Source organism: Phacochoerus africanus, chromosome 8 (genome assembly GCF_016906955.1).
Source record: "Phacochoerus africanus isolate WHEZ1 chromosome 8, ROS_Pafr_v1, whole genome shotgun sequence".
NCBI classification, from domain to species: Eukaryota; Metazoa; Chordata; class Mammalia; order Artiodactyla; family Suidae; genus Phacochoerus; species Phacochoerus africanus.
Window position 1 is genome coordinate 129,235,637 of NC_062551.1, and position 14,941 is coordinate 129,250,577.

A 14,941-nucleotide genomic window follows, 5' to 3' on the forward strand; every position below is an offset into this window, starting at 1 on the left:
GTTTAAAAAAAACAAAGCAGGTGTCAGTTCCTCAATGTTAGACTTGGTTTTCTGTGACAGAGAAGTTTCTCTGCATACTAAGGAGGTGGAAAGGAACTGGATGTTTCAGAAGAAAATCCAGAAGGGAGAAGTGACCAGGGCAAAATTCTGTTCTAGCAAAATGTCAAGAAAGAAGACATCTAATCACAAGTACAAGCAGAAGGACATTTGAGAAAAACTTTAATGTCTCATGAGGACAAATTGTTTCCTTCTTGGTATATTATATAAATTATCCTGAATTCCCTTTAAGAAATTTTCAGTCAGTTTTAATTTGCATGTACAAAGTACACATTTACACATTTGTAAATGTATGAGGGATTTCTTTTATCAAACATTCAGAGGAGAAGATCCCACTTGAGATTACCAAACATTCAGAGAAGATCTCACTTGAGATTTTTTTAAACCAGCTCTATCTCAGATTATACTGTTACTCTAGAATTAAGCCAAAGTAGTATTCTAACCATAACTTTCCAACTATTAGATGCAAGGGGAAAAAAACTGCATCATGTGTAAAATTTGTAGGTGCAGAGGTTTGGTAATAATGGAAAAGGGGTTCCAGAGAGTTCTGTGAAAAGAACGAGGACATATGCAGTTTAAAATGTAATTTAAGATGAACAGGCAGGCAACAGAGTTTTTCTGTATGTCAGTTCCTTCGTTTGTGTTTCATTTGTCTATGGCTATGCAACAGACACCAAAACTCAGTGTTAAGACACTAGCCGTATTTTGCTCACAATTCTTTGGTTCAAGTTTTTGGACAAGGTACAGTAGGAACTGCTCATCTTTATTCCACAAGGTCTGGGGTCTGAGCTAACTGACTCAAAGAGCTGGAAGAGGGCTGCAACAGCCCAACTGAGGTCATCCACCTGGCACCTCACTTCTCACTGCTGGCTGAGTCACTCATTCATCGGCCTTCAGATGAAGGCTGGGCAGACTGACAGGTCTAAGAAAGCTTCCCTCACTTGTCTAGTGTCTAGCTGCTACTCCATATAGCCTATTTCTATCTTCCTCTGTCTCTCTCTCTATTCCTTACTCTCACTCTCCTCTCTTAGGCTTTTAACAGCATACTGGTCTCAAAATAGTCAGAACTCTTACATGGCAGCTGGCTCATACAATAGCAGAGGCTGTCAGTCCTCTCTAAGGCATAAGCCTGGAACTGACTTAGCATTACATCTACCATATTTTATTGGTCAAACAATCACAAGTCTAGCCCAGTTCCAAAGGGGTGAAGAAATCATATATGCCTCTAGATGGAAAGAGTGGTTATAAATTTGCAGCCATCAGTAAGCAGTCCGTCACAGTATCCCCTGGCCACATATTATTCACACTTCTCCATTTTCAAAACATCCTCCCAAAGTCTCTTTCCATTACATCAGCTCAAAGTCCAGGATCTAGCCTAAGTCAAGTATAGATGGAGATCCAGTTTCTTGGCTGCAGCTCCTCAGATACGATCCTCTAATCTGAAGACCTGTGAACTAAAGATGTAGGTTATCTGCCCAGTACAGATCCAACATACAATGGTAAAGCGAGGAACAGGAAAATTGCAATGGGCACTCCCATTCAACAAAGGAGAAAACAAAAGTCACATAATGGTCATTCAGCATTAATCAGTCTGAAACCCAATTGGGCACACGTCTCCAGTTCCTTACTACTCCCAGGAGTGACTCTCCACATCTCTTAGCTCTACTCTCTAGCTTTTTGGTTGCACCCTCTGAGTCACCCTTTATTTTCCGTAAGAAATGGCCTATGTTTAGACCTGAGTAGCTTCTTTCCACAGGAGGTTGAGAACCCAGAGGCTTCTTTCCATTATGAATTCTCTTTGCCTCTTTCAATCTAAGTGATGCAAACCATGGATTTCTTATTATCAAATTATAATCAACTCCAATAGACAAAAGTTATGTTCACATTTCTTTCCAAGAGCCCTTTCTACCTTGGGCCTCATGTAAGGCTGCTATAGGACGATGTCCAATGTCCTCAATGTCCTCGTTTTCAGAAAATCAACAGTCTAATTGAGAGGGTGTGTGAGACACATACTTAAGATTCTCATAAGCCTTTTCAGTCTAGTTGAAGGTCTATGAGGGATCACTCTAAATTTTCTACATTCTACTAAAGGATCTTAGAGCATTTTAAATTGTACTTATCAAAAGAGGATAAAAAGTCAGGATATAAATATGAATTACCAAAAATAATAATAATAACTACAGTTTTCTGAAACCCTCCTTCTTACACTTAGGAATCTAGAGAGAAAAATTCTCTCTTTTATTAAACAATAGTTACTTTGAAAATTTTGTAGGCTAATGCATCTAGTATTTATACAGAAAGAAAAAAATTCTGTTAGAATTTCAGTGAATTCCAAAAGAGGTGCTGTACTGCATAACTCCCTTGCCATGTAAAAAGTGCTAAATTTTATGCTCAAATACAGTAACTACTCTTAGCATAGGCTTTATGGTTTAATCATTTCTCTACCTTTTTTTTTGAGGCCCTTGTTTATTTTTAAAATTTTGCTTAAAGAAAATATGGTCTTTGTATATGGCTTCTATTACAAAACATTTGAAATCTTTTTTGGTTGTGGTAATGAGGTGGATAGGAGGTGGCAGGAATGATGGATAAATAAATGACGGTTGAAAAGAAAATAGAAAGTTTCATTCTTAGTTAGGAAATGAAAAGCTCCTCTCCTCACCCCAGTGTTAAAAAAGAAAAAAAGATGTCTATGATGATCAGTTTAACTTGGGTATAGTTTCCAGTTATTCAAACACTAATCTAGGTGTTACTGTGTAGGTATTTTGCAGATGTGATTAAAGTCCATAATCAGGTCACTTCAAGTAAAGAAGATTATCCTAGATAATCTAGATGGGTCTGCTTCAATCAATTGAAAGGCTCTGCTCTTTTGGACAGCCTGCCCTTTGGATTGTGGACTAGCCTAGCCAGCCCCCATAATCAATAGTCAATTCTATGCAATATATCTCAACATATATCCTCTTGATTCTGATTCTCTGGTGTAACCCTGGTTGATACAGTGCCAAGTAATGAGTTTTCTATCACTGGCATTTATTATGAAAGAGGTAAGTAAATAAAGTAAAACATTAGTTTTTTTTTTTTTTGTCTTTTTGCTATTTCTTGGGCCGCTCCCGCGGCATACGGAGGTTCCCAGGCTAGGCGTCGAATCGGAACTGTAGCCCCTGGCCTACACCAGAGCCACAGCAATGCAGGATCCGAGCCACGTCTGCAACCTACACCACAGCTCATGGCAATGCCGGATCCTTAACCCACTGAGCAAGGGCAGGGACCGAACCCGCAACCTCATGGTTCCTAGTCAGACTCGTTAACCTCTGCGCCACGACGGGAACTCCAGACATTAGTAATTTTTTAGGAAAGTAGAATGGTGGTTAAGAACAGACTCTAGAGTCACACTGCTAGGGTTCAAATTCCAGCTTGACCACTTGGTACCAATCATATGGCCTTGGAGAAATTACTAACCTACCTATGCCTAAATTTCTTCTTGTATAAAATAAGAGTGATCATGGTTCCTGCTTCAAAGGGTTGTGAAGATTGAGTGGGTTATTATACATGTAGCACTGACACACAGGAAAAGCTAAGTAATAGTATTAGAAAGTCACATGGTAGAGATAGATCTTCTAAGGGCCCTATGGAGTCTAGGACAGTTTCAAATGTACATCTTTTAAAAGAAAATTATCATTACCATGTTAGGGAAGGAGAATAACTAGTGATTAGAAGTAGAAGGCCCAGAACAGACTAAGTTTGCACTGCACATAGTTTGCCCTTTAAATGTGTGACTTTATTTAAACTTTAAAATTAAAGCCTTAATTTTCTTACCAGAAGAAATGGTGGTAATAGTAGTGTCTACTATATCAGGTTATGGTGAGAAATAAATAAATGATATAAACTGCTTTATGTAACTTTTAAAGTTTGATACTAAAATCTCCCATTGAATTTTTCTTTTTATTCTTGACAATTCTGAGGTTATGAATATAAGTCAGCTCCTTGTAATCTAACATAACATTACTTCAGCAGATAAATTTTCTGTTTCTAGTTGTCCATTAACTTGCTATTCAGACAACTTGTTTAAAATGTTCCCAATCTATACATACAGTGGTTAAGGATTTCCCATAAAAACTGTAACTACTGATTGATCATCCTCTATGTGCAAAAAGAAACACATCATTTACAACAGTATTATGTGCCCAGGTAAATAACCTCTGGTCACCTAAGTAGCTAGCTCTAAGTTTTCAAAGAATTTTCAGTTGTTTTTAAAAAGGAGGAGGGGAAATAATTCCCTTCTCAATTAGATATATTTAAACTAGTTGCTAATAAAAGCTGTATTTCCAGAGAATAAGAATACATTCCCATTTAACTATGCAAATTTATTTAGTATGCAGTTCATTTAAATATACTCCCTCCCAACCCTACCTTAGACACTCCCTTGAAAGATAACTTAGACTCATTTCATTCTATCCTCTGATAACCATTTATCTATCTTTTTAGCTCACTCTGATATCTCAATTCCAACAATCTTCAGAGCTTACTAAAGTCTCCAATCCTTCTCATTATGCTTGATACCCTAATATCCTTTTTCCTCCTTAAAAAGCATAAATCCATAAAAATTTATGGATCACTGAATCATAAAGGCCAACATTACGATCACCTCCTTGCACACTTTTAGCCACTTATCTCTTTCTCTCTCATTTTAAGATTCATGTTTTTATGTTGTTACATACTGAAGTACTTGGGCAGACCAAACTTTCAAACACGTTGGGTTCTAACAGCTGAAACATATTAAGTGTAGGCTACAGTGGCTGCATCATTATTGCTATAATACAACAAGAAGAGAAAAAAAAGAACACTTCTCCTTTAAAAAAAAAAAAAAATCCTGGCCTCAGGTTTTACCCAACACACATTTTAATTACCTTCTGGCCATGAAAAGCAACTGAAATGACCACAGGTACTATAAATCACCGGCCAATTTACTCTATTAGGTGAGAGATGAAAAAGGGAAGGGAATGCAATCAAAAAGCAAAATAGAAAGATTAAGAAAAATGGGCACACATTTTAAAAACAAATGAGAAGACAAGTTGAATATAAAAGAGAATTATATACAACAGCATAAATTTCCTAGAAAAGCAAGAAGGGATGGATCCAAAGTAATGATAGAGAGATTGGCCTGGAAGAGAAAGATGTGCAACATGGTAGTTTTTAAAAATATGTCAAAAATTCTCTGGGAGTTCCCTTCGTGGCTCAGTGGTTAACGAATCCAACTAGGAACCATGAGGTTGCAGGTTCGATCCCTGGCCTTGCTCAGTGGGTTAAGGATCCAGCACTGCCGTGAGCTGTGGTGTAGGTAGCAGACATGGCTCGGATCCCGCGTTGCTGTGGCTCTGGCGTAGGCCGGCGGCTGCAACTCCGATTAGACCCCTAGCCTGGGAACCTCCATATGCCACAGGAGCGGCCCTAGAAAAGGCAAAAAAAGACAAACAAACAAACAAAAATTCTTTGAACTCCTTCCATCAAAAGTGGAATCTAATACACCTCTTCAATTATGGACTCATCTAAATGACTCACTTCTAATGAACATAATGCAGAAGTAACACTACTTGACCTCTGAAATTGGATCATAAAAGGGGAAACAGCTTCCACCTGGCTCTTTCCTGCTCCCTCGGAACTCAACCACCATGTTATGAGAAAGCCCAAGCTACATGTAAAGGCCACATGTAGGTAATTCAGCTAAAAAAATCCCAGCTAAGGTTCTAACCTCCAATAGCCCGAACAACAAGGAGACCTGAGAATGAGCAAGTCTTTTTTTGGTGAGGGTGGAGAGTGAATGAGCAAGTCTTCAGGGGATTCTAGGCCCCAGCCTTTGAGCTGAGCTAGATGCTGTGAAAAAGAGCAGATATAAAATGTCCATTGTTTTAAGCCACTAAATGTAGGAGAGAGATTTCAGATAACAATAGATAAATGGAATAGATAACGCCTCCATTATAACAGACTAACAAAACAGATTCAGTTAAAATACAGGAGATTTGGATGATATAAAGAAGTTAAAGGGGTTCTTGTCGTATCTTATTTTCTTTGTGAAATACAAAGAAATATCACTGTTGAGAATGAGAAGATCAAGGAGATTTCAGAAGTGTAGAGAAGAGAATGAAATAGAAATCGTGGTGACTGGGAAACAGTTAACCAGAGAAAAACAGTACAACTGTTAAGTTATATTGACAGCCCATTTGAGGTTGAATTTAAGTGCGCCTTCCATGTGGCTTTCTCCAGAAGTGCTTAGCTCTTGGCTGAAAGCACTGAGAAAGCAGACAGTTGAGTCTGTCAGATTTTTGTCAGAAAGATGTGAAGACAAACATGCAAAAGATTGGTTAAGAATGAAAATGAAGTGAGTGCTAATGGATGAATGGATAAAAGGTTCTGATAAAGAATGATCATGACGGGAAAATTTTAAAAACAACAAGGAAAGGACATTGAATTGGAGAATGACATGCCTACATCAGGGATTCTTGAGCATTAATGACAATAGCAAGCTTCTTGGTGAGGCCAGCTATCTGAAATGAAGTGAAGGGGATAAGAAAAAACATGATCAAGGAATTGAAATGCAATGGTAATGGGAGGTGCGGGGGTCATCCACAGAGAATTTAAAGTTACCCAGGATGAATACAGGGCTAGAGTATAGAGCCAGGTACCAAAGGTTTTGATGACTGAAGGTAACTGAGCAAGAGATTGGTAAATGACAGCAACAAGGATGGTGGTACAGCTAAATGGTGTAGGCCTTGTCTTGGTCTGGGCTGCTATAGCAATATACCATAGATTGGGTGGGTATGAACAAAAGAAATATATTTTTCACAACTCTGAAGTGTGGAAATTCAAGGACTGGTGCCAGCAGATTTGGTATCTGGTAACAGCCAACTTCCTCAATGATAGCCATCTTTTCACTATTAACTTCATATAGGGGAAGGGGCAAGGGAACTCGCTCAACCTTTTTTTTAATCCCATTCATGAGGCTCTGCCTTCATGACCTAATCACCTCCCAAAGAGCCCACCTTCTAGTATTATCAACTTGGGAGTTAGGATTTCAACACGTGAATTTGGGGGAGACCCAAACATTCTGGCCTTGAATAAGCAGGATTTTTTTCCAAGAGGTTGGGAACATAACAGTTTTTCCTAATCTAATGTCTTCCTAACTGAAGTCTGAGACCAATTTCTCCTACCAATTAAAAGTGATGTGATTTTGACATAAAATGTCGAATAAAGTACTATGTGCTAAGAAGAAAGGGGAAGAAGTATCCTCTTGTAAAGTAAATTAACTACTAGGCCCAAATAGCCAATGTATTACAGAGAAAGTACCCAATAACTGGGGAGGGAGGAAAGGGGATAAAAACACTTCCAAAAGAGTCTTTAAATTTTTTATCCATTTAATTATCCACAATTTTAGCTTCCACTATGAGCTAGGAACTGTGCCAAATTTTAGGGATTGAAACACTGTACATGGTAGATACTGCCTCTGCCCTTATAGGTCACAACGTGTAGCAGGAGAAACAGCTGAGAAATCAATGTTAGTGTAGGTGCTACAGTTACAGATGTAAATATCCCCAAAACAGACTCAAAAATCAGTGTCTATTTCAGTCAGTTACAGTCTATTTCCCAAGATGATCTCAGAAATTCCATACTTATTCCTATATAAAGTCCTATGTTGTGTTTTCATCCTAGTATCATCTCAGGCACCTATATATCACTGCACATTTTATCATAAATATCTGTATATATTTTTCTCCCAGCTTAAGAACAGGAACTAAATCTTACTTTTATTCTCATATTTGCCTTTATGGACTACCACAATACTTGGTACAAGGCAGGCACTTATTTAGTATTGACTGAGAATAACTAAAGGATTGAATGACAAATGACTTTTCTGTCTCTATCATTCTACAGTTGAACTACAGTTTATTTAGTAACCTCCAAACTACAGTCGAGGAGTTCCCACTGTGGCTGTATTAAGAACACAACACAGTATCCATGAGGATGCAGATTCAATCCCTGGCCTTGCTCAGTGGGTTAAGGATCCAGTGTTGCCACAAGCAGTGGCAAAGGTCACAGATGCGGCTCAGATTCGGTGCAGCCGTGGCTGTAGTGTAGGCTGGCAGCTGCAGCTCAGATTTGACCCCTAGCCCGGGAACTTCCATATGCCACAGGTGAGGCGGTAAAAAGAAAAAACAAACTACAGCCTACAGAGGGATTCATATTCTTTCCTAATTTAACCTTTCATGGCTTCTCTAGGGAGCTGAGCTAGGATTGGAGGAGCTACATTAGCAGCAGAACTGGCTCTTACAAAAGAAGCTAAGTAATATCTGTATAAATACATTCTCTCAAATTTGTGGCTCACAAACCACAATGGTCTGCTGATGATATATGGTCTTCTACTTGAATAAATGGTATAGAAACTGAATACTCATTTTATTAAGTAGGACCTTAAAATAATGAGATCTCAAGACAGTATCTTTAATTTTTTTTAACTTTTTATATAATGATTATTTTTTTCATTACATCTAATTTAGTGTTCTGTCAGTTTTCTACTGCACAGCATGCTGACCCAGCCACAATACAAGTATACATTCTATTTTCTCACATTATCATGCTCCATCATAAGGGACTAGACATAGTTCCCAGTGCTACACAGCAGAACGTCATTGCTTATCCACTCCAAAGGCAATAGTCTGCATCTATCAACCCCAAGCTCCCAATCCATCCCCCTCCTTCCCCCTCCCCCTTGGCAACCACAAATCTAATCTCTAAGTCCATGATTTTCTTTTCTGTGGAAAGGTTCATTTGTGCCATATATTAGATTCCAGATATAAGTGATATTATTTGGTATTTGTCTTTCTCTTTCTGACTTACTTCAGTGTCTTTAATTTTTTAAGTCAAAGTCCAGATAGAGAATACAGAATTGACAAGGACTTAAAGTTTTAGATACAACAATTTTACTAGAAAACAAAAGTTTCAGAAGTTACTGAAAAGTTAACATTACATGAATCATAGGCAACAGGGAATACAACCTTAAACCATGGCCAAAAAGCTGGGACTTTATACCTTGTAAAAGTAAGTCAGCTAAAGATACGGCATTTCCACTGGACTCCGTAAGGCAGCCCTAAGGTCAAATGTGCTAGTACATCATCCATTATTGTGAACTGTCAATTAGTTCATTTCTCTCTTTAAAAGGGTCAAAAATTTGATTCAGAAAATTACCACACAGATACAGAACATTACTGAGTCTGATTTACATTATAACCGACCAAAGTGAAAAACCAAATTGATGCTATATGAAACATTCTACCGTATACTTTCTACAAAATTCTTGTGACTGTGCTTTTACTTATCTACCTCTTTGACTATGAGCTACATGAAGGCAACTCTTCATCTCCCATCCCTTAGAAATAAAAAATAAATGAATGGATGAATTATAACATATTAAAATATAAAAATTTAAGCTATACCTCTATATCTATTTAAGCAATTTAAGCTATACCTCCCTATCAGGGGAAACAATTATTTGCACTATGGCAATGAGCCACAATATTAGCAAGAATAAGGCCTATTTGTTAATACCGATAACTCTTTTTGAAACTATAAGGGTCTGAAAGGTTAAAAAAAAATCTATAAAAAGAGTAAAAAAAAATTTTTTTTTTGTCTTTTGAGGGCTGCATCCATGGCATATGGAGGTTCCCAGGCTAGGGGTGTAATCGGAGCTGTAGCTTCCCGCCTGCGCCACAGCCATGCGAGATCCAAGCCACATCTGCAACCTACCCCACAGCTCACAGCAACGCTGGATCCTTAACCCACTGAGCGAGGCTAGGGATCGAACCTGCGTCCTCATGGATACTAGTCGGGTTCATTAACCACAGAGCCATGACGGAACTCCCTCTAGCAATTTTTAAGTTGCTAAAATACTAGCTGAAGTTACAAGCACAGATATTTTTACATTTAAACATAAATAATCAAATATATTAACTTCTCTAAGCCGAGTTTATGAAGGCTTTACTGTACTTCCTTTTATTTGCTCTATAACCAGTTTTTATAAATTTTGAGGAATAGCCCATAAGTTCTAGTGTTTTAAATCTGGAGTGAACAATCCCAGATTTTTTAAATCTGGAGGGAACAATCCCAGATTTTTTAAATCTGGAGGGAACAATCCCAGATTTTTTCTCTCTATACCACCTGGTGTATCCACAATTTATAGACACTTTGAAAATATATGTATTAATTGATTATTTAGTGATGCAGAATGGAGTCAGGGCACCTTACTCTGATATCACCAACTATCTGCTCTCAACTCCAGCTTCTTCAGAGGTCAGATTCTTTGGCTTTGACACAGAATGATTACACGGGCTGATCGCTAAGTTCACTTACATTTCTAAAAGTTTATGCTCTTATTTATCAGCTGAAGTTTAAATAACTACATTCAAATTTTGAATATATTTTCAAGAGCAATTTTTAAAAAATATACAGGACAGTTAGGCATATAATGGTAAAAGTCGTCCTTTCATTAAGCTTTTAAATACATCAATAAAATTTCTTTGTTCTCCACAGAAGAGCAGCAACACTCACCTGATAACATTGCTCCAAATGAAACTACAAACTGATCAACATGTGACATTTTAATGATTGCCCCAATGAGACATCACTTGCTATTTTTTAATCTCTCCCTAACATTTATTCAACTACTATAATGACCTTCAGTTTCCATAAATAAACTAACATAAACAGCTGGCTAACATACTTAAGAACTAGGAAAGTTTAGGAAAGAATTTATTCACAGGAATAATTTCAATACATTTAGATAAATATTTTAAAGTTTCCATTGTGTTTTCTGTAAATATTCCAAGATTACCCCATAGCTATGAGCTTCAAATTAAAACTGTCTAGGGAAGAATTAGTTTGGTAACCTAATAATGGAAATATATAGATCACAGAAGAGTCTCCTATCATTGTTGAAAAATAAGCACTACACAGGCAAACACTTGTAAATGAAAACCATTGATATAATTCAATAATCAACATACTCTAATATAATTGGCACACGTTTTATCTCTAAGTTAATAAAGCTTTAAGTTAAAAGGGAAAATTATAAAAGGCAAAAATAATTTTTTACACTTTCTACCTTTTTAATACTTTCTAGTACAGTTAGTTACTACATTTGTGCAATTAAAAAATAAAGACTACTAAGTTCTACCTCTTCATTGGCTTTTGAAAAGCTCCATATCACATATTAAAGACATCAAACTTTTTTGGAGGTCCTGAAAATTAACACCAAATCCTTATTGGTGAAACAAAACCATATAATCCGATCTATCTATTCACATTAAACAAAATGAATGACTAAATCTTTCGAAATCGATTCTGCTTTATTGATACTGAAAAAAATTCGCAATTAACCTAGAACATGTTACAAACATAGAAACATTAAAAGACAGTATTTACACAAACTGGAATAAGTCATCAGACATTATTCTCTCAAGTGCTAAGATGTCATTTACTCCTGGGGATATAACAAATACTATTTGTTTTCTGGTCATTCTGAATTATAAAATCTGAGCTGAACTTGGCAAAGGCAAAAAACCATGCTGATTGACTAAAAGACAAATAAAACCATATTGCCATACAGAAATTCATGATTTTTTACTGTTTGGTGTAAAGAGTAGAGCGCCTGCACTTTCAGCTCTCAGAAGAAATCTACTGGAAGTACTTCAAAGCAGTGACCTTTAAGTTTTACAGACACTGTAGCAGATTCCTGAATGTCTCAAGAAAAGGCAAACCTGCCTTGCTTTTCTTCTCTAACGGATAAAGTTGCTGTTTACTCTTACGATATTTTCCACTCTTAATCCGAAAAGATGGAGGATCTCTAAAACATAGTTACCCGCTCAGGATTAACCTCACCTGCGGAGGGCCAGATTTAGCAGCCCTTCACCTGGTGATAAGGTTGGGGTGGACTCGAGTGATGGAGGGAAAAGAGACAACTCTGTTCACAACACTACCTGTGGCTCCCGAGAGAGGGTCGGGGGGCGAGGAAGAGAGGGTTGGGGTGGTCCAAGAGACTTCTTTAGCCGGACCAAATTTGGGGAAGTGTCTAAGAAAGTGAGTCCCCCTCGCCCCAGTAAAAAAGGCAATCGCGGGGACCGCTCTCCTCCCTCGCCCTCTCCATCCGGCCCTCGGCGCTCAGCCCTCCAGCCGGAGCTGGGGGAGGAGGCGGAGGAGGAAGGCGGCTGGTCCCCAGGGCCCCCTCGAACGGCTGCCCGCGGCTGCTGCGAGGCCTGGACCGTGCCCGCGGCCTGCGGGTTCCCACCCTGGGGGACGCTCGGTACCCCGCGTCCGCCCGCCCGCCTAGCCGGCCCCTAGACCCGGCTCTTGACTCACCGCTCTCCACCTCGCCGCCTTTCTTGGCAGTAGCCGCGTTCCCCATGACCAGGGCGATGGAAGGAAGGGGTCGGGGAGGGGAGGGGGGACTGAAGCCGTCCCCGCCGCTTCGCAGGCTGAGCCAACTCCCGCTTCGGCACCAGTTAGACCGGTCAGTGCTTCTGGCGCCCGGAGTGCGGGCGGGAAGACTGGGCCGGTTCTGAGGCCAGGGCTGCAGGGTACTCCTCTGCCCCGGAGCTGGCAGCAGCGGCGGCGGCGACCGGCAGACACTCCCCCTTCCCCCTCCCCGCCCTCCCAGCGCGCCCCCGGGCAGCCGCGCGCCCCCGGGCTCTAGACCCTGTCCCCCTCGGCGGGCGGGCGCGCGCGCCGGAAGTGACGTGCGCCCCGGGCGCGAGCGGAGGGTTGGGGTAACCCCTGCCAGTACCTCCACGGCCCACCCAACTGGGAAGTGCAGGTCCGCCCTTTCTTTAGGAAGCTGATCCCCAGGATAAGGGAGGCAACACGAGACCGTTAGCTTGGAGGAACCAGTCGTCTCTCTGCATTGGCGTCCCCCATGCCCTGGAGCTGGGCTGCTGGAAGCAGTGCCGGGGTTCTGGTTGCATTCTTTGTGGCAGGCTTCGCAGTGCCTCCTCCATCAGAGGATGCTTTGTAGCCACCAACCTGCAGGCGGGAGAGGACTGCGCTGTCGGGTAGGAGGTCGTTCCGGGGGACCCGGGCCGTTCTCGCCACTGGGCCTCGTGGACTGGTCAGTATCAGCCACAGGAATAACCTCGTCCGTTGTCCCGACCGTGGTTCCGAGCTTCTTTGCGTAGCAGATCCAGGTATTCGCCGAGCCCACCACGTTTTCCTGCCTCTTGGGCACCAGTCACAAACCCTTCAATGTTTCCAGTCCAATTTTCATTCCCTGTGGTTTTGCGTGATCGCCCCAGGTTTTGTCAGATATCCCAGGCGGAGAGAAAGGAAAGTATCACTGTTTCTGCAGAATGTTTATTGATGTGTGTCATTGTATTTAGCAGCTCTGTGTATGTGTCAAAATAAATACATTCCCCATTTGCTAGTTGCATTTTTATTAGCATTCGTCTTGGAGCGCTTGAATTTGTGAATACCTTTACTTTATGTGGCACTCTAGTATTTTTGTTGTTGTTGTTGCATGATCCTTTGAACTTTGCTCTGAGCATTTATTCCAAATTTAGTGTAGAAAGATTGTAATTCCCCAAAGGGCATAGACAACATAAATTTATTTTGTGTCCCCAAGTCACCAGGCCCAGTATTTCTTTAATGGATACTTGTTGACTTGAAAGTAAGCAGAGCAAATCTCTCAGAATTTTTTAAGTATGTTCTATTACTGAAAAAAAAAAAAAAAAAAACGGAGTGGAAACTGAAGTTACCCAGTAAGTTCTTCCTGCTATTTCTTATTACCAATTCCGTTAAATTAATTTAACAGAGGTGTATATCATATATACTGTATTCCAAATAGGACCATGCAAATAGCAAGTCATGTGTTCTTTAAGAACCCTATGAGATATGTAGTTTTATTATCATTATTTCACTTATGAACAAACTGAGACACAGAGAAGTTAAGCAATTTACCCTGAATTACACATCTATCATCTGGTGGAAGCACGATTTAGGGTACCAAAATCTGACTTTTTGTCCATAATGTTATGTAGATGTTGCTTTCTCTCCATTTAAAATCCATTGACTTAAAAAGATGCATGCATAGTGAGCTTATTTCCAAGGGAAATTCATTATATTATTTTCTGGGTTTCCATTAATCCAAGTAGTATAAAAATTACAGAGAAGGAAGGATTTGGGCTAGAGGTGTTTGTGTCCCTGTGCAACAATGTTGCAGCAATGGCACATCATTCCAGTCAGATCTAGTTTTCTGTTGTAGATGTGGTATTTTGCCCTGCTTCTCTGTATATAGAAAGTTCAATAAATAGCATTAAGCCATATACCAAGTTAAAGACAACTTTCTGATATACTTTATTCTGGAGAGACTTTCTAGAATCCTGAATACTCATACTACCCTCACTGGGGTGAGTTTTAAAATGTATGCCTATTTAGAGACCAACTTTAATGATAAAAGGGTAGTTATATGTATAACAACTACTGTCCCTGTCCTTACAATAATTTTGAATTCTAGGCTTCTGTTTAGTAAATCATTACTTTGCAGAAGAGACAGTTGAGAGTGATTATACAGTTAGGATACAGCTACATCCTGGAAAATTAATAAAGAAACAATTCAACTTTACACATTTATTCCTTTCTTTTAAAACTAACTTTTATCATCCATTTGTTAAAAAATTAAATTAATTGTTAATAAATAAAAAATTACCAAAAATTGCAAATTTCTTGTTATTGTTCTTTTTTCCATATACTATTTTTTTTTATGTTAACTTACACTGCTGTTCTGATTCAGGGAAGATTATACTTTAAGAGTATAGTTCAATGAATAGTTTTCAGTTAATACAATGATCTAGTT

The 14,941-nt window shown here is 39.3% G+C and overlaps 1 protein-coding gene across 1 annotated transcript in view; it reads right to left on the bottom strand.

Annotated features, from left to right (window-relative positions):
* The window catches only part of PRKACB (protein kinase cAMP-activated catalytic subunit beta), a 116,876-nt gene extending 104,134 nt beyond the window's left edge, over positions 1 to 12,742 (bottom strand). The window contains exon 1 of the mRNA XM_047794245.1: positions 12,457 to 12,742. Within this exon, the coding sequence (XP_047650201.1) occupies positions 12,457 to 12,502 (46 nt within the window). The 5' untranslated portion in view covers positions 12,503 to 12,742. The remainder of the gene's footprint in view (positions 1 to 12,456) is intronic.
* Between the last annotated feature and the right edge of the window lie 2,199 nt (positions 12,743 to 14,941).